At 36.7% G+C, this 24,250-nt stretch overlaps 1 protein-coding gene across 1 annotated transcript in view; it reads left to right on the top strand.

Annotated features, from left to right (window-relative positions):
- Positions 1-1,015: 1,015 nt before the first annotated feature.
- LOC141501503 (calpastatin-like) overlaps positions 1,016-24,250 on the top strand; it is a 33,427-nt gene continuing 10,192 nt past the window's right edge. The window contains exons 1-9 of the mRNA XM_074205502.1: positions 1,016-1,247; positions 1,640-1,738; positions 9,055-9,153; positions 9,980-10,063; positions 12,825-12,872; positions 13,035-13,127; positions 18,573-18,668; positions 21,063-21,167; positions 23,991-24,083. Of these exons, the coding sequence (XP_074061603.1) occupies positions 1,155-1,247; positions 1,640-1,738; positions 9,055-9,153; positions 9,980-10,063; positions 12,825-12,872; positions 13,035-13,127; positions 18,573-18,668; positions 21,063-21,167; positions 23,991-24,083 (810 nt within the window). The 5' untranslated portion in view covers positions 1,016-1,154. The remainder of the gene's footprint in view (positions 1,248-1,639; positions 1,739-9,054; positions 9,154-9,979; positions 10,064-12,824; positions 12,873-13,034; positions 13,128-18,572; positions 18,669-21,062; positions 21,168-23,990; positions 24,084-24,250) is intronic.

Raw genomic sequence — 24,250 nt, 5'->3', positions numbered from 1 at the left:
CAAACTTGCTTTTTCCCTCTCCCAACAGAAATATTTGAGTATAACTTGAGAATTCCTGACACCCCAGGTATTTGTCTGTAAACATTGATGTCCACATGTCACATCAATATGTTATGAAGGCAACATTGGGCTAGGTATCCATGAGAACTTGATTATATCATTATCCCCAGCATTTTGTAACATTTTATGAGCTTTTTATGTATCTAATCATAAGCAATATAGACTTGGTTTACCACATTTTACAACACTTTCATAGAGCTGTTCATATTTCTGTATATTCAGATCTGTAATTTTGTGGAAATAGCAGTCAATCAGGCAAATGATTAAGCCCTAACCAATCAGCCAAATGATTAAGCCCTAACCTTGTGGCAGCTACCATTCAGGGTGTTGGGAAATAAAAGCCAAAATCAACAGATTTTCTTACCTGTTCATATCAAAATCCATAAGATTTTAAAGATATTATATAATCTATCAAGGGAAGGGGAAAGTGTGTGTGTGTATATATATATATATATATATATATATATATTTTTTTTTTTCCAGGAAAATACCAATGAGTCAGGCAGGGTGGTAGAGCATCAGGAAAGGCCTAATATAAGAAATGACATATAAGCTGAGTTTTGAAGGGAGCTAGGAATCCTAATAGAATACATTCCGGGTATCAGGGAGAGCCTTTGTTTAGGTATGAAAAGGAAATGGGATATGAAGTGTTGTCTATGACTAAGTCGATTATATTGACTTATCTTCCTGAGTTCAAATCTGACTTCACTTACTACTAGCTGTGTGACCTTGGGCAAGTCAGCTAACCCTGTTTGCTTCAGTTTCTTAATCTGTAAAATGAACTGGAAAAGGAAATGACAAACCAAAACAGTATCTTTCCCAAGAAAAGCCCAAATGGGGTTATGAAGAGTTGCTTCACAACTGAAGCAACTGAATAACAACAAAATCTATGACAGGGCAACTTTCCTGAGTGCTATCAGATTCTATATTTGGTTTATGATGTTGTCTTGATTTAGACAACTTGGGTTTATAGACTACATTTGGATTACAATGTTCTGTCAGAAAAAGAAAACTAATTCTAGTAAAACTACTCCTATTCACTCAGCTAAATCAGGCACTATATATTACATAATTTTCTTCTTGCATTGCAGCCTATGAGTGAATCCAAACTTCTTGATGAATTGTCCAAAGATTTTGAGAGTTTTGAATCTCAAGGGGAAAAACCCAAACCAACCAATAAAACAAAAGTAAGTTGAAAATCTTTTAACTCTTTTAAGAGCTTCTGTCTTCCTTTTCATAGTGATGAGGCATGGGCTATTTAAGCTTGAAATGATTTGATAAAATTCTTTGCCTTATGCCATCCTTTGTCTACCTTTTTTTCAGTCTTGGCTTTTTCTCTGGATAGTTCTTCTTTTCCTTATCTGTCAGTGACATTCCTACAACTAAAATAATTCATTCAAAATTTTGTCCCATAGATAAAGTAAGTTGTGCTATGAATGGTGACCAGAAGAAGTTTAGGCATTTAATTTTCTTCTTGTTGTTTACAATGCTTGTAACAGATATTTTTAGTACACCCACGTGCTGTCTTGCTAACTAGATCTTTTCACCTTAGTTATAAACATATTTTTTCTTTCTTTAGAAATCTGAGGCTCCAACCCATGCTCCTGTGAAAGAAGATGTTTCAAAAACTTCTATGTGTGTTGTTCAGGGAGCCCCTCAAAAGCCTGCTCCAAAATCTGTGAGTAAATCTTTGAGTATTGCCCGATTTCTTGAGAGGCACTATGAATGTTGTTCACCTATACTGATAGCTGTACTCTCTAGCAAATAGCCCCCAACTGTATTGTCTCATTCTGATGTCGTGTCTGAACTTCTCTCTGTTTCTGTCTCTGTGTCTGTCTCACTAGCCTCTCTATCTCTCTGTTTTTCTCTTTGGCACGCACACACACACACACACACACACACACACACACTTTTGCCTCTAGGATCAAATAGAAAACCTTCTGTTTGACTTTTAAAGCCCTTTATATAATTGTCTTTAAAGTTTACTTTCACCCTATTCCTTGCCATGTACTCTGAGATTCAGTGACACAGGCCTCCTTCATCTTCCTATCATACCATGTTGCATCTGTCTGCTTCAAGTATTTCTCCATGCCTTTCTCCTTCCTCATCTCTGCCTCTTGTCCTTTTTCAAGTCTCAGCTCAAATCTCTCTTTCTACAAGAAGCTTTTCCTGGTCTTCTTTAATTTTAGTGCCTTCTTTCTGTTAAGTCTCTCTAATTTGTCTTTAACATATCTTGTTGGATTGTAGTTATTTGCATGCTATCTTCCCCATTAGACTTTAGTTTTTATATTTTTTTATATTCCATGCTTATCATATTGCCTGGAAAAGAACAAACATTTAATGCTTGTTAGATTCATGCAAGTTTAATGGAAATCTTAGATACCCACAAGTCTGCTGCAAAAACGAGCCCTCAAATTTGAAGTTAAGAAAAACAGAGTTCAAAACCTAGTTCTATGGCTCTTTAGGATCCATTGAATCTTGAACAAGTGAATTAACCTTGCTGAAGGGGTTAGAATAGATTATAAGGACCTTTCCAACTCTAATTCCTGTGAACCTATGATGATACTATTTGATTTTTGTTGTTTATCCTTCATTCTCAAAGACTATGACATCAGGAAGGTGATGCTGTGACATGCAAGTGAAGAAGGGGAGGCAGTGCAGAGTCACTAGCCTCACTATCCCCTTCAGAATCATCTGAATCTAGTGGCAAAATATTTGCCCTATGAACACTTTTTAAAAATTGCATCTTTATTCTGGTGGCTTTGGAATAAATGCCCTATTAGTATTAATTCTACCCTTTGTCAGAAATTTCTTTGTATTTGTTCAATATAGTTTTATGCTGCTGAAGCTGACTCCAAAGTCTCTATACCACCAAGTCAGGGCTTGCTCTAATGAGATCTAAAAGTACTTCCCGGGGGTGGCTAGGTGGTGCAGTGGATAAAGCACCGGCCCTGGAGTCTGGAGTACCTGGGTTCAAATCTGGTCTCAGACACTTAATAATTACCTAGCTGTGTGGCCTTAGGCAAGCCACTTAACCCCATTTGCCTTGCAAAAACCTAAAAAAAAAGTACTTCCCAGATTCTGCATCCTAGGACAATGGCCCAAGGTGGCAGCTATGAATGCTATAGCTAAAGATACCCATAGCAGAGAAGTCTGAGGGTATCAAGGAATATGGCCAATGAAAGAAGCAGGAATTAGGTAGGGCCAGAGGCTGAAAAGACAAGATGATAAGATCCCTACTCAAGGTATCTCTCACATCTGGGATCCTAGATGCATCATTTCAATTCAAAACAGAACCTGCTGTTTGGTGTTGAATGGGCCTAAGTTGACTGCTAAGGCTATGGGGGGAATGAAGTTCCCTCCTTGTAGCAGTGGTAATAGCAAAGCTTTAATCATAGTAGCAGAAAGAATAACTCCAATTTTTCCCCATCCCACCTAATACCAGGATACTTTGCTTGATTTCCTGAATCCTTTGCTAGGCCTTTTGCCAACATTGGCTAATACTTTTATCTCACAGGATTGTTATAAGGACAGCCAAAGTTCTATGTATATATGAAAAATATTATTATTACTATCATTTATTAATAATTATTAATTATGCCAATATAAAGGTAATATAAAGGATAACAATTCTTAGACCCTGAAAACCAGGAACAGGAAGATTCTTGCAAGTAATTCATTCCAAATATTTGGAAACCCAAGATGTCATACATAGGAGGCTATTAGTAAATATGCCTTGATTGATTGTTGACTGATTAATAATTAGGAAGTAAATGACAAGTTAATCATAAGATTTAGAGTTTAGTCTCATCTAGTTCAAGTTCATCATTTTGTGATTGAGGAAACTAAGACTCAGAGATTTTCAGGGATAATAATTTCCCCAAAGTCACATAGTGGCAGAGATCAAATTTGAACCTTGTTGTTCTGATCTCAATTCTAAATGTTATTTATGTTAATTTGCTCACTAGAGACAAGAGGTTGGAAATCAAGGGACAGAAAATGGGAAATACAGGAACATGAGGAAAAATAACTAGCTAAGGCCATACCTTTGTGAATATTATCCCTTTGCATTAAAAAAAAAAAGGGAATAGAATATTTCAGAAGACAGGAGAACTAAGTTCTAACCCCATTACTGACTGTGTGTAGGAAACCCCCAGACCTAGAGAAAAGCACATTGAAAGATCTAGTTCTAGCTGGGCTTCCCAGCATGCTTAGGCACCTTCCCATTCTAAGCCTGAATGCTACCTCTTGCTCCCACAATATCAAGAAGCCTCAAGCTGATAATACCTTTAGGCAGTAATGTAGACTAGGCCAAAGTTGGGGGTCAGAAGAAGTATGGTATGAATAAATAAACATCAGTTGAATGTAAAAGTTGGCATATATTTGTAGTTTATAGTTCTAGTGCGTATTTATGATATTATCTGACATAGCAAAAAGGGTGTTGGATTTTTTACTTAAGGTCAAATCTTATCTCTGTTACTTGCTACCCATATGACCTTGAGGGACAACTAGGAGCAGTAGATAGAGCACCAGCCCTGGAATCAGGAGGATCCAAGTTCAAATGTGGCTTCAATCATTTAATACTTACTTAGTTGTGTGACCTTAGACAAGTAAAAATAAAAAAAATTAATAATAATCATGTGATCTTGGTCAAGTCATTTAATCACCTTGGGTAATTTTAGCAATGAATCTGTGCTTGCTATGATTGTGAAAGTTATCTAAAATTGTTTAATGGGGTAATTTGGGCAATCTCTATATGTCCTGTATAGTGACAGGTCACCAAATAACAATGAGATTTGCTCAGTTTCTCTTGTATCTAAGATCATCAAAAATTAATGTTTTCATATAAGCATTGTTATTATTATATCATATCTCTTTGGTAGGGGGAACCAGGGCATGAGGAGGCTAGTAACCACAGATAGATCGTTGGATCATAACTATAGACCTGGCCTAAGAGCTTAAACAGATCCTTCATTTTATAGAAAAGGAAACTGAGGACCAGAGAAACTTCATGATGCCTAGTAAACTATTATTAGTTATATGTTATTATATAACATATATTTATATATACATTAAATGTATATTATATATCTGAGTTAGCATTTGAACCTAGGCCTTCTTGATTCCAAAGCCAGTAATCTATCCACTATCCCAATCTGTTTCTTGTTTTTGAAATGGAAGGTGAAGATGTTTATTTTTTTTTTCTTGGAAAAGGGAAATGTCTCTATTTTGATGGTTTAGAAAATAGTCTTTTGATTTGGGGATGTTTTTTTAGAATTAATATGGGGGGGCAGGGCTTGAAGTTATGTTTTTTTTTTTCTTTCATATCTTCCTCTGCCTGGGGTAGAGAAATTATCTCACTATTTTTTATCCTCTGGAGTTTTTTCTAAGGGTTGGTTATAGCTTGACAAAGATAGGTCTTACGGCCTTTTGTGAATAGTTTGAAATTTTTTCCCGTAAAAGTCAAAGATTCATTTAAGGAAAAATAGTTTGTGAGCGCCAGGATTCCCAAGCAGCGGCTGCTGGAGTGAGGCCCGGTGTTAGTGGAGGGTCCGGCAGCACAGGACCAGCGAGGCCAGGCCAGCAGTGCAGGGCCAGCGAGGCCGGGCCAGCAGTGCAGGGCCAGCGAGGCCGGGCCAGCGAGGCCGGGCCAGCTGTGTACAGCGGGCGGGTCAGGACCAGCAGGGCCAGGCCAGGAGTGCAGGGCGGGCGGGGCAGGACCAGCAGGGCCAGGCCAGTGGCACAGAGCCAGCAGACCAACGCAGGGCCTGCCCCCATGCTCCCCCCAGAGCCTCCCAGAGAGCACCTGCGCTGCCGTGAGCCTGCGTTCAACCCTTTGAAGCCGATGGGTTGCATCACAGCTGTGACACTGGCTACTGGCCCGCCATGGTGGGGTTCCTAGTTTACAAAAAGTTTTTGATGGAAGAAAAACACTTCAGGTCCATGATCAACCTCACCATCCTAAAAGAAAAGCCTCAAGGTCGTTCGCACGTTGACATGGAAGACTTGGGAGCCAAAGTTGTGTATCGCCAAGGTCCGAGAGGTTCCCATTCTGCTACGGTGCCCACATGAAGCCCAATGAAGACACCGGTGACAATGTGGGACCGCTGATCATCAAGAGAAAAGAGTTGTATCAGTGGGCAGTGTAGACTGATCTGTCCTCTTTTGCTGATTGTTTTACAAGGAGTTCTGGTCTAAGCCAAGGCTTCCATTTCTGTTCCTTCTGCCTCCCTCCTTGGCCAAACACCATGGTGACACTCACTGTAAAGAACGCTCCTGTTCTCTGGGTTCTTTTTCTGTCTTGTAGAGGTTGTATTCATCAGTTGCTTCAAATTTTAAATATGACAGGATCTATATGCTGATATTAATATATTAAATTATTTCTGGATCACAGGTCTTTGGTAGTTGAAATATAATATGCTAAATGTACTTTCAAAGGCATGTTCACATTTTGTTACAAGATTTTGAACTAAAGTTGCTTCATTCTGTGAAAAAAAATTAGTTTCTGCTCCTATCTATTCAAAGGTCCTTCCAAAAAGAAGACAATTTGTTTCAAAGTAAGAAGGCTTGACCTGACTGATTGAGAAGTTGGCTAATTTTTACTTAGCCTAAAAGAGATGAGGAAATAGGAAATTTTATCTAAAGGAAATTTCCATTTGGGATGTTTTCAGTTGTGAATTTTATTAATGTTTACACATAAGTTGCACTGTCATCAGGAATGGAGAGATATTGGAAGGGCTTTCAGGGTGATTTAGTTCATGTCCTTCCTTCATCACATATAAATACATTTATGTATTTGAGTGACAGAAAACAATCTTGAAAATGTTTATCCAAAAATCATTAGATGTAAAATAGTTGAAAAGGGTAAAAGTGGGTTCTCACAACGCTTACATGGTCGTTTGTCGGGGAGGGCAGGTGGACAGTTGTTTTACAGTCATGTCTGATTCTATTTGACTGTCAGAGGATCTAGTCTTTTATAACATGCTCCCATGTTGGAAAGAGGGGTGAGAGCAGAGCACAGCATGCAAAAGGTCCTTGCCACTGGATTTGGGGGGCAAGCATCTGAAAGATACTCCTTTTGAATATCATTGTCACTCAGCGACACCCCCCCATTACAACCCTCCCTTGCACCTCATGCATAGTCAGGTCAAACAAGACAGTAAATTTGCTGGGTTTGACAATGGATGCCTCATTCTGTTCCGTATTCTGCCCCTGTTCTGCCAAGAGGGAGGAGATGTACTTCACATGGGGCCAATATTAAGGAAATTTATTTGAAGAGAAAAATGAGAATTAAATCCTATTCTTCTAAATTGAATGTTCTTTTTTCTTTCTTAATTTAAAATAGGTACAAACTTCAAACACTAAAAGGGTATGTTTTTGTGACCAAAAATAAGCATTTCTGATTCATGGAGAGGTAAAAAGAGAAAATAGCTATCAGTGGTAGAAGAATTAAAATGGAGTCTTTACCAAAGTTTAACAGTGAAAAATTTGAGAATTTTCTGGATCAATGCATTTAAGGAAATAAGTAAAAGAAATACCAATACTATTAGTTTAAGGAATTTAATATCATATTTGAAATACAGGTGTTTTGAAGACAGAAGACTAGTTTCATATAGGCCCTGGTTGTTCAGAAAACATGCTAATTCCAAATGTGAGAACTTATTTGGATTGATCAATTCCATGATATAGGCAGGAAGTGACTCTTTTCCATTCTTTCTGGTAAAATTGATTCTTAGGAAGTGAAATATTTCTTTGCAATTTTAAAGTATACTGGGTTGATGTTTACTAAGGGCCAGTGAATGGTTAGTTCACCACCTTGATTACCATGATGAAGACAATGTCCCTGTGCTGCCTCACCGAATCTATTTGTAATAATAGAAGTAGTACAGTACACCCTGCAATATTTTGTAGAATGGCTATCTTGATCCAGTTACCTTCAAACATAACCTACATAATCTGAGTCCAGATTCAAACTCCCGTCTTCCTCACTCCAAGGCCAGTATTCCATCCACTATGCCACCTAGCTGTGTAACCCTATGCAAGTCACTTAATCCTGATTGTCTCACATCTAGGATCACCTCCAGTTGTCCTGATTCATATCTCACTATTGGACCCAGATGGTTCTGAAGGAGGAAGTGAGGCTGGCGACCTAGCATAGTCGCCCTCACTTAAATCCAGTTCACTTGCTTGTCTTGGCATCACCTCCCTGATGTCATAGTCATCTTCAAACATGAAGGACAGACATTAGCCTACATAACATGGGATTCAGTAGAGCCTCCCATAACACTGTCCCCACGAGTTGAGGGGTTTTTTTTATTCATTTTGTGTTTTTTCCCAAATGTGAGTGCATTCATTAGCAGCAGCAGTGGTCTTCATGAAAGGCTAAATACCATTCTTTAATAATAAACTTCATCTAAACAATCAGCTTTTCTTGAATTTAACCCCATATTAACATTACACCTAAAATGGGTATAGACTCATTCATTTCACTGGATTCACTGTGACTTTGGTCAGATAAACATTTTTACAGTTTTGCTAAGGAATAACTCTAGAATAGTTTTCAGTGTAACTGTTGAGCAGCAAGATGAGAGTTTTTTATCTGCCCTAGATCACAGGTCTTTGATAGTTGAAATATAATATGCTAAATGTATTTTCAAAGGCATGTTCACATTTTGTTATAAGATTTTGAACTAAAGTTGCTTCATTCTGTGAAAAAAAATTAGTTTCTGCTCCTGTTTATGGTGAAATTTTTACAGTGCCCAAACAGTTTTTAATGCATACCACAATTTGCCCAACTATAAATGTGAATATAGTGTCACTTAGGGAATCTCTAATGATTTCAACCTCTACTTTTGAAATGAATTTTTTTCCATTGCAGTCTTTTAGATTCTGTTATATTGTGCCCAAGGCGAACATTTATATTTTTGAACACTTTTGGATAAATACATCTTTAACACAGGGAAAAATCAAGTGTTTCTTACTTCTTTTCAAAAGGGAGAAGTGAAAGATGATGCTGTGGAAGCCTTAGCTGGCAGTTTGGCAAAGAGAGAAATAGATCCAGAAGAAAAGAAACCTGTAGTGGATAAAGTAAAGGTAATGAAGATTTAGGTCCATCTCCCTCCTACCTCTCCCCTCCAAAAAGAACCCTTTTATATCATTCCTAAAGGAATCTGTTTAAAATACTTACTTGCACTATTTGATGTTTAATTTGTGACTTACATCGGGTGAGCATTCATTCCCTCTTCCCTCCAACTGTCTAGATTGAAACTCATCAGTCTTTGCTATACTTGCACACTTTCCTTAAAAATGACCCCCAAAAGGCCCACCATGTTGATTTTATGAAAGATCTATATTTTAAGCAGATGGCACTCACTTATCTGATGATTCCAAGGAACCCTTTGAGTATTTGCATTTTAACAAGGAACTAAAGAGAAATGAAGTGGTAATTGCTAACTGTCTAGAGGACATGACCTTGTGGCCAGATAGTGGCAATGATCTGATATTGGTGCTTATTCACACATCTCTCTCCAAAGGATATAAAGGACTATGAGAGAAGCAAGAGGATATATGGGATTGAGAGCTAGGTTTGGAATCAGGAAGATCTCAATTCCCATCTCAAACATTTAAGAGTTTTATTACCCTGGGCTGGGTCAGTAATTGATCCCTGTGATCTTCAAATTCTTCATCTTTCAGTTGAGTGATGTGGATTCCATTGATCTCTGAGGCCCCTTTCAGTGCTAAATCTATGAGCCTATGAGACTTCATAGACCTGGTCAGATATAGGTGATAACCTCAAGTTATTCTCATTATGCTAAATCTCAACTACATGGTACATGGAAACTGAAAACATATACATAGATAAAAAAATATCCATACACATAAGAGATATATAATGATAATGACAGAGGTCTTTCTTCAGGAAAAATCCAAAGAAGAAAAGCGGGAAAAAGTAGGTGAAAAAGAGGAAACAATCCCTCCTGAATACAGATCCAAAGAAATAAAGGTAAATAGATTGTTTTTACTCTAGATTTTATATGTAATTCATACTCCTAAGGTAGGCAGGGACGCTGACATAGATCCAAGAACATGAAAATATTGTTGTGCTGTCTCTCTATAGTCTAAAGAAGTCACTTTGACAAGTTAAAACTCAAACAAAAAAACAAAATGGCTAAATTAAATGGCTTTGAACTTCTACAAATATTTATTAAGCAGTTTTTCCCTGCCCTTATGGACCTGACTATTTCATAGATAGATCTATTAATTATAATACACAAGTTATTATAATATGAAACAATCTGTAAATATCTTGTTTTATGTGCCTTAAAATTTTTTTTAACTACTTGAGATTATTTTTAACAGTTGATTTGGCTTTCCTGACCCTCTTAACTAAAAAATGATCTCCCCTCCCAGATTTCCAGAAATTCCTGTAGCAATTATTATCTGTACTACTTATTTAATAATTAATGACATGTTTACTAGTTTCTGACATATATTATTGTTGTCTTCAACTTCTGTCCAGCTCTTGTAATGTCATTTAACTTTCCAGTGTTTTATCTTATCTGATACATATAAGTGTTAAAAAGTGTGTGTTGACTTGTCTCCATTCAGAATGCAAACACTTTGAGGGCAGAGATCTTATCATATTTCATATTGGAAAGCAGCTAAATGAATGATGGTGATTTATAGAGCAAGCTAAGATTTGGAAAGTGCTTTATATCAGAAGTGTGCCAGTAAATATTTAACAACCAGTTCTACCAGAACTACACTCAGTATTTACTTTTGCATTTAATCTGCATTAATATCTTCACATCACTTTTGAAACAATCACAACACAATAAAATAAGCATAGATTTGTAACCTGTCTTTGTGGAATTTTGAGATGTAAATGCTCACACTGAAAATTTGCAATCAGTTCCAGTTAGAGTTGTCTCTAACCTTGCATATAATTTATCATTTCACTTAACTGAAAAATTTAGAAATCTTTCTTAAAAGAGCCTGAAATGCTTTGCCTATTTTGTCCTTTTAGATACTGACTTACACTTGCTAAAATAATTGTGTGCTTTTCCATAGTTTATGAAAATATTTAAATGCTTTTCAAATTTGATTTTAACACTCTAACTGAAGTTATGTTATCCTATCTGGTAACTTTGCTTGGACTTCAATATTGGAATAAAATGGAATACTCACAGGCCATTTAACAAGTAACAAATTAACGTAACAGTTAACAAAAGTGGATTTTCTTAGTAGGGGACAAGGAAATAGCCAGAGAGAGAGAGATATGAGAGAAACTGAGACTGAGAGACAGAGAGAGAGGGAGGGAGGGAGGGAGAGAGAGAGAGAGAGAGAGAGAGAGAGAGAGAGAGAGAGAGAGAGAGAGAGAGAGAGAGAGAGAGAGAGAGAAACAGAAACAGATAGAGGCAGAGGCAGAAAAAGACCTAAAGTCAGAGAGACAGGGACAGAGACAGACAGAGAGAAACTGACAGACAGACTCGTGTGTGTGTGTGTGTGTGTGTGTGTGTGTGTGTGTGTGTGCACATTATGAATATTGAGTTCATTCAGTTGAGCCTCTGAGACGTCCAGCATACGTCTCCAGCTAAGCACTAAAGAAGGGTTCACAGTCAGTTATAGTGATTCAGTGGAGTGGCTTGTCAGAGTCAGGAGGACCTGAGTTCAAATTTGACCTCAGAACTTGATATTTACTAGTTGTGTGACCCTGGGCAAGTCACCTAACTCTCTCACCAAAAAAAAAAAGGATTGAACAATCTTTTGCCCTCATATACTCAGGTTGTCAGGGAATGATGCCAGTAATTGTGTTTTCTTCATCTTAGCTGATCAAATCCCAGAGTAGTTCTATTGCCCTGAAGTCAATTTAACCTGCCTTCTTGAGTTGCCATTCTGGAGCTGGGGTATGCAGTGGCCCAGTATAAATCTCCAATGCCTTTTAAGCAAAAATTAAAGTGAGACTAAGAATTTAGGTTAGTAGAGAAGAGAGTTTTGTAAACTGACTCCTTCCCACTGCATTCCCATGTCCCGTGATTATTATTTTCCTTTTAAAGGAAATATTTTTTAAACTTTAATACTCTCTCTCTCTCTCTCCTCTCTCTCTCTGATACACACACACACACACACACACACACACACACACACACACACAACAATCACCCTCAATAAATCCAGTGGCTCCCTATTCCTTCCAAGATCCAATACAAAAATATTCTGTTTGACATTCAAAGCCCCTCATATTTAGACCCTCCTACCTCTTCTTATTTCTTACATCTTATTTCTTGTTAAGTACAATTTGACCTCCTGGCTATTCCACTAAACTACTCCCATCTCTTAGTTCCTGTTATTTTCTCTAGCCCCATCCTTGGAATTATCTCCTTTCTCAACTCCTCCTATTGACTTCCCTATAAATCCTAACTAAAATCCCCTCTCCTAGAGGAAGCCTTTCCCAACTCTTCTTAATCCTGGCACTTTCCCTCTCTTGATTATTTCCTGTTTATCTGTATATTTTAGACTATATTTGCCTATTGCCTTCTTTATTAGATCATAAGTTTCTTGAGGTTACCGACTGTCTTTTGCCTTTTTTCCTTTTTTTTTTGGTAGTCCAGCTTTTAGCATAGTGCTTGCCACTTAAATATTTATTGACCAAACTGACTTTCTAAGGAGCACTCATATCAATACGGAATTACTGGAATGCTTGTGAAATTTCATGCTAGTGATAAAATTCAAAAGTGACACTCTTCGATGTGTTTTTTTAAAAGGATGAAGATAGAAAACTGCTTGAAAAAAAACAAAGTGAAAAAGTGACAGTAAGTAAACTGATCTGCCTGGATCAGGACAGATTAAGCCTGGTGGGGGGAGGAGCTAGCTCAACTTTTTTCCCCATACTTTGATTTGCATGTAAATTACTCACTTGGAAGTTCATTACAATGACCTGTGACCTCTGTGGATTCATTTCCTGATTTCTGCAGCCTATGAGTGATGATGACATCATAGTTGCTTTGTCGGAGGGCTTTTCAAGTTCCGCAGCTCCTGTTACCCATGCAGCAATATCTGTAACCCAAGTGAGTTCTTCAACTTTTTTTTTACCTCTTAACTTTTAGTGGAGAGGTTTGAGGACTTGAACTTGATTTTCAAACTGTACTTCTTGAAACATCTTGAATAATCTTAGACTCTGCCAAGAAAGGAGGAAAAAAATAAAATTTTCCACTTAAAAAATGTATACTGAAAAATATCGGCCCAGTCTCATTGATGGTCATTTATTCTAAAGAAGTTCTTAACTTGGTTTAAAAAAATATTTTGATAACTATATTTTAGTATAATTGATTTCCTTAGATATTTTATGAATTTATGACATTCTGAGATGTTTCAAAAGTTTCACCAGCTTGCCTGCCAGAGGGGTCCAACACACACAAAATTTAAGAAATTCTACTCTAAATGTTGACATAAATATGAATACTTTGTCACTGAGGATGTTGAGATTATTGGGAGAAGTTTACATTTGCATTTTACCAAAGATCATCCCCAAAGAACAAATTTACCAATTAATATTCCTATGATTGTGAGTGGCTGAGTAGTTTGACGGTACTGCACCATCAACCAGCCCTTAGTAATGTGACATATAAACAATCATATTCCTTTAGAAGGAGCTTGGCAAAGATAAGAGTTACCATCTGCAGAGAAATAACTGTTGACTGAGTGATGATTGTTCCATGTTTGGATGAAGTCTTCATTAAAACTAGATAAGACAAGTGTGGGTAGGGTAACATAACTGTTGTTAATATTGTCATGTGTCTTTCTAACTCTCAGGAATAACTAAGCAGGGAGAAATTCTCAGTCTCCTAAATAAAGTGAACTCAACAAATATCATAATCATCTTATTCTATTACCTTCTTCTAATGCCAATCAAAGAATGGGAAAATATCAGAGATATAGCCTATAGTTCATATTTAGAATACTCCTTTATGTATGGCAAGGTCTGAATTTTCTTGGAATTATCCATTATCCATTGTCCACAAATTAACATGTGTTAGTTATTAAATAATCTCTGGGAAAATTTCTAGGAAATTTGCTAAGCAGTAGGCATACAAAAATGAAGATACTATTATAAAAGAGCTTATATGATACTATTATAAAAGAATTTATATACTGTCAGGTAGCATACACATATACATATAGGCATACAGACAGACATATAAAAGTATATGCAAAAAAACAAGGTAGGTTGGGAATGTGGGAAGAGATCATTGCCTTCTAGGAGGATCAAGAAAGTCTTCTTTGAGGGGTAGTTAGGTAACCTAGTGGACAGAGCACCAGTTCTGGAGTTAGAAGGACCTTAGTTCAAATCCAACCCAGACACTTAATAACCACCTAGGTGTGTGACCTGCCCCATTGCCTTGCAAAAAAAAAAAAGACCTCTTTGAAGGAACTAGACTTATTAGCTTCAGGGGTGAGGAGGGAGCACATTCCAGGCATGTTGGGGGGGGGGTGGTCAGTGGTGCTGGAGCTCACAGACTGGTCAACGTCATGCACTCAGGAGATGCAATGTGATGGGAAGAATAGCTGGAAAGGCCCTTCTGGCTAGACTAGGGGTGAATGAGCCTGGAAAGGTCAATTGGAGGCGATCTGTAAAGGGTTTTCAAGGCCCACCAGAAAAGCTTGTACAGTGAACAGCCACTGAAATTTATTGAAGTGTAGAGTGACATGGCTAGGTGGCACTTTAGGAATGTTATTTTGGCAGCCTTTTGGAGAGTGGACCAGAAGCATGGAGACCATGCAGAAAGCTATTGGACTGTGACAGAAAATAATAATTGTGAGAAATGTTATGAAGTCCATAGAAACATCAACTCTTGGTAACTCATTGAATATAGTCAACAACATGATAGTCACCCTATGACAAGGTGGAGGATTGAGGAAAGAGTCCCCTGGAACCGTCCTAACAATTTGGGAGCTACCTCAGAACTGTGCCAAAGCAGGGCCGTCTGTCTGACACCAACTTACCTCCCAGCAGCAGGCCTGGTGAGACTCCTGGGCCAGCTGGCAGTCTACCGCAGAGCACCCCAGAGCTGCCAGGGAAGCCTTACTGCTAATCAGCAGAGACCCCATCCCTGGGTAGGCCAGTAGCAAGATCCTGACCCAGGACCAGCCTTCAAGAGGCCCTGTTGCCATAGCAACCCCACAGCAAAGTTCTGCCCCTGAAGCAGGCTGGCAGCAGCCCCCACAACAAGGGGAGTTCAACAAGGAACCCCCCAATCCCCAGTAGGAAAAGACTCCCCGTGCAGTACAAACCAGCAGGTAGGCCCTGAGACCTAGGGAAAGCCGACATAAAGACCCTGTAGGAACCAAGTCCAGGTCTCACAAAAAAATACCAAGGCACAGAATAAACAGAAAAAAAAAAATGAGCAAAAAGCAAAAAAAAAAAAACAAAAACAGAACTTGACTATAGAAAGTTACCATGGAGTCAGAGAGGACCAAGGCACAAACTTAGAAGAGACAATGGTGTCAGAATGGTTACTTGTAAAGCCTTCAAGAAAAATGTAATGTGGTCTCAAGCTCAAAGCTCCTAGGAAGAACTTTAAAGGATTCTAAAAAGCAAATTAGAGGAGTAGAAGAAAAATTGGGGAAAGAATTGAGAGTAATTGAAAGAGAATCATGAAAAAATAGTATGGAAAAAACAATATGAAAATTCACCAAAGAAAATAACTCCTTAAAAAATAAAATTGGCCAAATGGCAGAGGAGGCTCAAAAGCACACTGAAGAAAATAATTCCCCCACAATTAGAATTGGACAAGTGTAAGCTAAAGACTCCATGAAAAACATCAAGATATGATAAAACAAAATCCTAAAGAAATGAAAAAATAGAGGAAAATGTGAAATTTCTCAGTAAAACAAACTGATCTAGAAAATAAATCCAAGATTTAAGAATTATTGTACTCCCTGAAAGCCATGATCAAAAAGGAAAAAAATAAAAACCTACACATCATCTTTCAAGAAATTATCAAGGAAAATTGTCCTAATAGCCTACAACTACAAGGCAAACTAGAAATTGAAAAAATTCACTGATCACCACTTAAGATTCCAAAATGAAAACTCCCAGGCACATCATAGCCAAATTGCAGAGTCAAGGAGAAAGAATTGCATACAGTCAAAAAATATCAGTTCAAATATCATGGAACTACAATCAGGCTTACACAGGATTTGGCACCTTCCACATTAAAGAACCACAGGAAAGAAATCAGGAAGCAAAGAATCACATATCCAGTAAAATTGAATATAATTCTTTTTTTGGGGGGGAGGAGAATGGATATTTAACAAAATAGAGAATTTTTAAGCATTCCTAATTAAAAGACCACAGCTGAATAATAAAAAAAATTGATATTCAACTACAAGACAAAAGAGGAAACAAAAATGTAAAAAGAAACAAAATAAAGCATGAGACTCAATAAGGTTAAGTTGTTTATATTCCTCCATAGCAAGAGAATATTCAAAACTCTTAAGAACTTTATTACTTCAAGGGCAATTAGAGGAAGAGGTCAGGATGTTTGGATATAAGATGACTTTGATGGGACGATCCCAAAAAACAAAACAAAGATGTAAGAAGGAAGAGTGGGAGAAGAAAGAAGGGAAAGATAAAATGAGGATGAATTAGCTCGTAAAAAAAGACATGAAAGAGCTATTAAAAATGGGCTTGAATCTTATTCTTATCAGAATTGGCTCAGAGAGGGTACACACTTAGTTGGATACTGAAATCTATCTTACCCTACTAGAAAGTAAATAGGTAGGGGGGAAAGAGAAGGAAGGGGGTTGGAGAAGAGACTGACAGAAGGGAGGACAGATTAGGGGAGACAGTGATCAGGCATGTGAGAGAGAGACAGAGAGAGAGAGAGAAGGAAAAACAAGGGAAAAATAAAATGGAGGGAAATACATAATATCAAAACTATAAATGTGAATGGAATGAACTCACCCATAAAAACTGAAATAGAATGAATTAAAAACCAGAATCGTACAATATGTTACTTATAAGAAACACATATGAATCAGAGACGCATACTCAGAGTTAAGGTAAGGGGTTAGAACAGAATCTATTGTGCTTTAGCTAAAAGCAAAGAAACATAAGATCAAAATGGGTACATGATTTAGACATAAAGGAGAGGAGAAGAGAGCATGGTAAAGTTTACCTGTCAGATCTATGGATAAGGGAAAAATTAGGATCAAACAATATATAGAGAATATTGTAAAATGTAAAATAGAGAATTTTGATTACATAAAATTAAAATTTTTTTGCACAAACAAAACCAACTCAACCAAAATTAAAAAGAGAGCAGAAAACTGAGAGGTGGGAAATTTTTCAACAAGTATTTCTGATTAAGATCTTATTTTGAAAATATATAGATAACTGAGTCAAATTTATAAAAATTATAAAAATTTACAAAAATTCTCGATTGATAAATGGTCAATGGATATGAACAGTTTTAAGATGAAGAAATCAAAAATTATCTATACTCATATGAAAAATGCTTTATATCACTATTGATTAGAGAAATGCAAATCAAAACAATTTTGAGATACTTCCTCATATCTATCAGATTTACTAATATGACAAAAAAAGAAAATTATAATTGTTGGAGGGTATATGGGAAAACCGGGAAAGGTACTGTTGTTGGAATTAAGAACTGATCCAACTGTTCTGCAGTTGCAACTATGTTGAAAGGGCTAAAAAAATGCATATCCTTTGATTCAGTAATACATTGCTAGGTCTGTGTCCCAAAAAAAGATTTTTTAACAAAGGGAAAAGAATCTATCTGAACAAAGATAATTATAGCAGTTCTTTTTGTAGTGGCTAATAACTGAAAATTGGAAGGGATGCTTATCAATTAGGGAATGGCCGAATAAACTGTGGTATATGATTGTGAAAGACTTATATGAGCTTATGCTAAGTGAAGTGAGCAAAACCAAGAGAACATTGTATACAATAACAGCAATATTGTATGATGAAGAATTATGAATAACTTAGCTATTCTCCGCAATATAATGATCCACGACAATCCTAATGGACTTAGGATGAAATTTATGATGAAAGCTATTTATCTCCATAGAAAGAACTGGTGTCATCTGAATACAGAATAAAGTATATTATTTTTAACTTTCTTTTTTTGTTGTTGTTGGTTAAATCTTCCAAATATTCTGAAACAAAATGAATACTATAGTAATCTTTTACATGGTTGCACAGGTATAACCTTATTGGATTGCTTACCATCTCAGAGAAGGGGGAGGGAGGGAGGGAGGGAGAGACAGAGACAGAGAGACAGAGACAGACAGAGAGAGAGAGAGAGAGAGAGAGAGAGAGAATTTGGGATTCAGCACTTTTAAAAATGTTTAAAATGGTTTAAACATGTAATTGGGATGAATTGAAATATTTTATAAACATTTTAGACAAAAAGAAAAGTTTTCTCTATCACTTTTTTAATATTCTGTAACCAAGTTCCTTTTAATTCTATTTGACCTTTTAGAAATCCAAAGACGAGAAACAATTTACTGAGACAGCTGCGATGGAGCAGCCCACACCAGCTCCTACAACAGGCTCTGAAATTCCTCCTCAAACCTCAGTAAGTATTAAATGTATTGATTTGTTTTCTCAACAAAAACATCTTTCCCAAGGAGGGTAACAAGAAGCCTACCAGTTAATGTGTTTAAGAGATGTGTTTAATATGTTTAAAAAGACCTACCAATTATGGATTGCTAAGGTTGTTCACTTATTAAGATGGCAGAGAGCACTTGTTGAATTGAAATTCTAGAGGTACTATTGTAGGGGCAGCTAGGTGATGCAGTGGATAGAGCACTGGCCCCAGAGTCAGGAGGACCTAGGTTTAAATCCGGTCTCAAACATTTAATAATTACCTGTCACTGAACCCCACTGCCTTGCAAAAAGGGAAAAAAAGATTCTATTGTAATAGAATCCAAGAAGTAATGCCCTATAGAATCTCTCCCCTCCTCTCCTTTTCCTGGAATTTGTGAAAAAGTGATGCCAGCTATATTTCTTTTCTTTTTGATGTTGCATCAAAGCTTGGGTTACAATTCTGTATTTGAGGGTTCCAAATTCATATGATCTGAGGTTTAAAGCTGGAAGGGCATTTAAAGGCCATAGAGTCAACCCTCTCATTTTAAAGGTCTTGTTCAAAGAATAGTATACAGCAATCTCTGCCAAAAGATTACACTTTGGAGTATCCATGAGAATCTAACCTGACATTTCTCACGGGCTCAGTGTAACAACATTTGCCATTTTTACTTTCACGTCATTTTTTAGATACTTTACCCTCACAAAGTCATTTTCTAGAAACTTTACCTTCACAAAAGTTGAGGACTGATTGTACAATTCAAAGGGATAGAAGACAGTTCCTATTCTCAAGAGTTTCATCTTCTATTGGGGGAAATAATACGCACCTTATACAGATACAATTGTGCCCTTTAAACTCAGACCTCAAAATGTGACCAGAAATTGCAAATGCAATACCACTATCAGCTCAACATAATGTTCCTCCTATGTAGATGACTCTTAAATCTATATATCCAGGCTTTGTTTCCCTTCAGAATCCTGCATCAACCACTTCCTTGACACCTTTACTGTAGATGTGCCATGGATAGCTCAAATTCCAGAAGTTCAAAAGAGGTGTCAATCTCTAAATCTGCCATTCATCCAGACTTTCCTATCTCTACTTTATGTATCACCATCTTCCCAGGATCACAACAATGGCTTCATCCTAGAAGTCTTTGACTCTCCTTCCTCCCTCTTCTTTCAACTCCAATCAATTGCCAGGTCTTACCAATTAGACTACCACAAAAACCTCATTGGTCTCCTCTCAATCAGTGCAGCCATTACTTTGTTCAGGCCTTCGTCATTCTCACTGAGACTATTACAATAGTCTTCTACTTAATCTCTCCTTCTTCATCTTTCTCTTTTCTGTTATATTGCTGCACATGACTTCTAAAATCTTCCCAAAGCACAGTCACTCAACTATTAATAAAATTTTAGTGACCCCCGCAACTGCCTCTAGGATAAAATATATTATTTTATTTTTCCCAATTTCATATAAAAATACATTTTAGCATTCATTTTTTAAATATTTGAATCCAAAATTCTCTCCCTCCCTCCCTAATATGGCAAGCAATTTGATACAGATTATATATCTTGCAATCATGCAAAACAAAATTCCAATTTTTTATTTGTCCTAGAATGTAGGTTCCCTGGGGGTAGAATGTTTGTTTTGTTCATTTTCCCAGCACTTAGCACACTACCTTGTGAATATGTAATAAATATCAGATTGAATTTTGATGAAAAAGTTCTGAAGTACTGAAGTCTTCATATCCACCTTTATAAGTGTATTTTTAAATATTCAATAAAATGATCACAGTTTGCCCAGCTAGATATTCTTATTTAGGGTTGTGATGTCACACTATCCCAGTATGATAGGAACATTTTTGAAAGGAAGATATTATTATTAGAAGCCCTCCCCAAGGGAAGTCCCAAGAGTACTACTGCTGCTACCCATTGGAAACACATCATGTTTTACATCTACCCATGTTCCCTATTATTGTGCTCCACTATAGCCAAGTGTCTGGATGGGTTAAGAAAAGGAGGAGATAAATAAGCATTTATGAAGTGCTTGCTGTACACTAGGCACTCTGCTGAGCACTTTACAAATAATATCTGATTTGATCATTACTATAACCCTGGAGGTAGATGCTATTATTACAATACTGAGAAAAAATAGAGTTAAATGATTTGCTCAGGGTAGCACAACTAGTAAGTTTTTGAAGCAGGAATTTAATTCAGATTTTATTGACTTCAGATCAGCACTCTATCCACTGATTCATCTAGCTGTTTACTCTGAAGATAAGTAGATTTGCTTTTGGGAAAAAGTCTAGCATCTATGTGTTTGACTATTTATCTATGATATAGCTATAGTTAACATGGAGTTTTTGTTTTTATTTTTACTCTTCAGCAAAAAGATGAGGGATCTGATGAGGCATATGATGAACTCTCTAAATCCCTTGGAGAAAGAAAACCAGACCCACAAGAGAACAAGCCAGGGAAGGATAAAGTAAAGGTAAGAGAATAAAATAAAAAAAGATACTTTTAAGTTCATTTAACAGCTATCCCTTCAAGAAAAAAAGGACAAAGAGTTTCTTAAATACACTGAGTATAACGTTACTTATACCATCTAGAAATTCTTTTCCATATAAGAAATAAAATACTATAATTTTATCTTCCAATCTGTAAATATGAATCAATTCCCAAATGCTATCAGATCCCAATCCCTTTAAAGTAGCTTCTATTTATAGTGTGGACAAATCAACATGTCCTCTAATTATACTTTTCCCACATAGGTCATTATTCATTTTACCTGCTAATAGTGCCTGCTATATTATACTGTAGAATTTTTTAATTTTAATTAAGTCCAGTGAGCATATTATTATTAAAGAGATAAATGGTTGGTGAACAGCTACAAAAACAAGCAGTAATTAGACAATAACATAGTCATATGGATACAGAGCAGGCTGATGACCAACCCAAAGAGGATTTGTTTGATGTCAATGGGGTAGGAGCCACATCCAGTGGAGAGTACTGGGTGCCTAAATTTGATTGGCCCTATACTGTTTAACAAATTTATCAATGGTTAGCTAAAAGTATCAATATAAATATCAATAAAAATATCAATTTTCACATGACTCTAAGCTGAGTAAGATAGCTAACATTAAATGAGATATTTGTGAAGTGCTTAGCACAGTCCCTGATGCATAGCAGATACTTTATAATGCTTATTCTCTTACCTCTTAATATATCAGATGATGGTGTCAGGATCAAAAAAAGGTATTGACATGTTAAAACTCTGAACTGAATCTTATAAGATGAAATTCAAAAGGGATAACTATAGACTTGCAGTTGGGTATAGTGAATCAACTACAAATATAAGATAGAGGATATCTGCATAAATAACAGTTGTTTTGAAAAGGATCCAAGGGTTTCAGTGGACCAGAAACTCAATCTGAATTGGATTTTACTGCCTTTGGAGGAGCTTAGCTTCCAGGAATAAAGAGGTGATGATCTTACTAGAATGTGTCCTTGTTAAACCTCATCTGAAGATTCAGCTCTGTATACCATAGTCTAAAAAATCATTGGCCAGCTTAAGGATGTATAGAGAAGGGCTGCTAGGATGGTGAAGGGCCCTTGAGTTCATAGCATATGAGGATTGGTAAAAGGAACTGGACAGGTTTATCTTGGAGGAAAACCTACTCCCTTGGGGATGCCTTCAATCAAGTATTTAAAAGAACATTATGCAGAGAAGGGACTGGATTTAGTCCACTTGGACCCAGAATTTAGAAATAGAAGAAAAGACTAGGCACTCCCAAGAGACAAATTAAGGCTTGATGCCAGGAAAAACTTCTAATTATTAAAAGTATCCAAAAGAGAAATGACTTGCCAGCAGGGGCTGAATGATCACAGTTAGAATATATTATGGAGGAAATTGCTTCATGTATGGGTTAGACTAGATGACTACCGTAGGTTAGATTAGATGACTAAGATTTCAGAGTATATGGGAGATGTAAGGTGTAAGAAGTCTGGAAAAAGTGGGGAAGTGGCAGGTTATGAAGATCCTTGAACAACAAAGAGAAGTTGTTGTTTTTTTTTATTTGATCCTAGTAGTCACTAGAGTTTTTAGGGGAATGATATAGTCAGATCTGATTTTTAGGAATATCATTGATAGCTGACTTCTATAAAAAAAAAGTTAAGATTAGGTAATGAAAATTTTGATGTGAACCCAATACTAGTCATTAGCCTAAGAGTAAAGCTTACAGTGGGAGAGGTCTATCTAGGTTGAGGCATAGCAAGCCATGAGTAGCTGGAGATCAAGGAGAAAATAGTTCAGCGCACTATATAGTTGAATTAGTTTATTATTACATTAAGACTGGGAAGGAAAGAAAATAAGGTCTAACCCCATTCATGGATCATTTTAACAGGGATGAGGACCTGAGAGACTTGGGAAGGGTAGAATAACCAGAGAGCATGCTGAGGATAAGAAATGGATATAGAAGGGATTGAGGCACAAAGAGAAACATAAAGATAAGCGTGTATGACCAGAGAGAAGAATGTTCTTGATTTCCAAGGTAGATAATGTTGGGGTAATTTCTTTTGTGTAGCTAAGGTGAAGTGAAGGTGAAAGTCATGGGAGTTAAAGTTGATGAATTGAGTGGGGAAACCACAGGATTGAAGTTCCCCAAGTAAGATGTGGGATTTGGGCAAAGAGCAAGATTGTGAGACTCCTTGAGAAAGAAAGAATGGGCCTGGAGCCAGGAGATAGATAGCCATTGTCAGAACTGAATAGGGTGAACCAAAGATTAATGACTTCACTTTATATCCTCTGAAGAGAGGATCACATCATTCCTTTGTGATCTATCAGGTGTTAATGAAACTGACAGTTCACAAAATTATTCAAATGAACTAGGAAAGCTCAACTTTTGGTCTGTTAAATGATCTTATCATGACTCTGAGCTTCCCTTCCAATCACAATTACCAAAGGTTGCATTTCATCACTTATTCCTCTTGAAATTCATGTGTGCCCATATCTTGTCCCATTTATGAAATTATAAATGAGTTGAGTCATAGAATACCCCTGGCTTTTGAAGCTCAGTAACTTGCATGCAGTAGACATATAATCAACATTTTCAAATGCAAATAGAAAAATCTATAATTATTAACATTTTCATCCATGTTATATTGAAGGTATTGTCTTCAGTTGACTAAAACATTAAAAAAGCCATTTGTATCTATCTTTCCAAAATTCAATAAATACAGGGAAATTCAGGCTGCATTCTATGAAAAGAAAAGGAACAAATATTGATTATGATTTTTGTTTGCTCAATATTTCTAGGAAAAAGTTAAAGCTGAACATAGAGAAAAGCTGGGAGAAAGAGATGAGACCATACCCCCTGAATACAGGCATCTTCTTGATAATGATGACCAGGTAAAATGGCCCCTCTGGGTCCACAGACTATAAATTAGTACATTTAGTATATGAGTTTATATTTTTATCCAAACTTCAAGTGATGTATAAGGGAGGTGCTTTTTAAAAAATGTACATACAAATTTAAAGTGTGACTGTTCTTGAAAAAAGAGTCTGCTGTTAGCATA

This window comes from Macrotis lagotis, chromosome X, assembly GCF_037893015.1.
Source record: "Macrotis lagotis isolate mMagLag1 chromosome X, bilby.v1.9.chrom.fasta, whole genome shotgun sequence".
Taxonomy (NCBI): Eukaryota; Metazoa; Chordata; class Mammalia; order Peramelemorphia; family Peramelidae; genus Macrotis; species Macrotis lagotis.
Note: the sequence above shows the minus strand (reverse complement) of the source record. Positions and strands in the feature narration are given on the sequence as shown.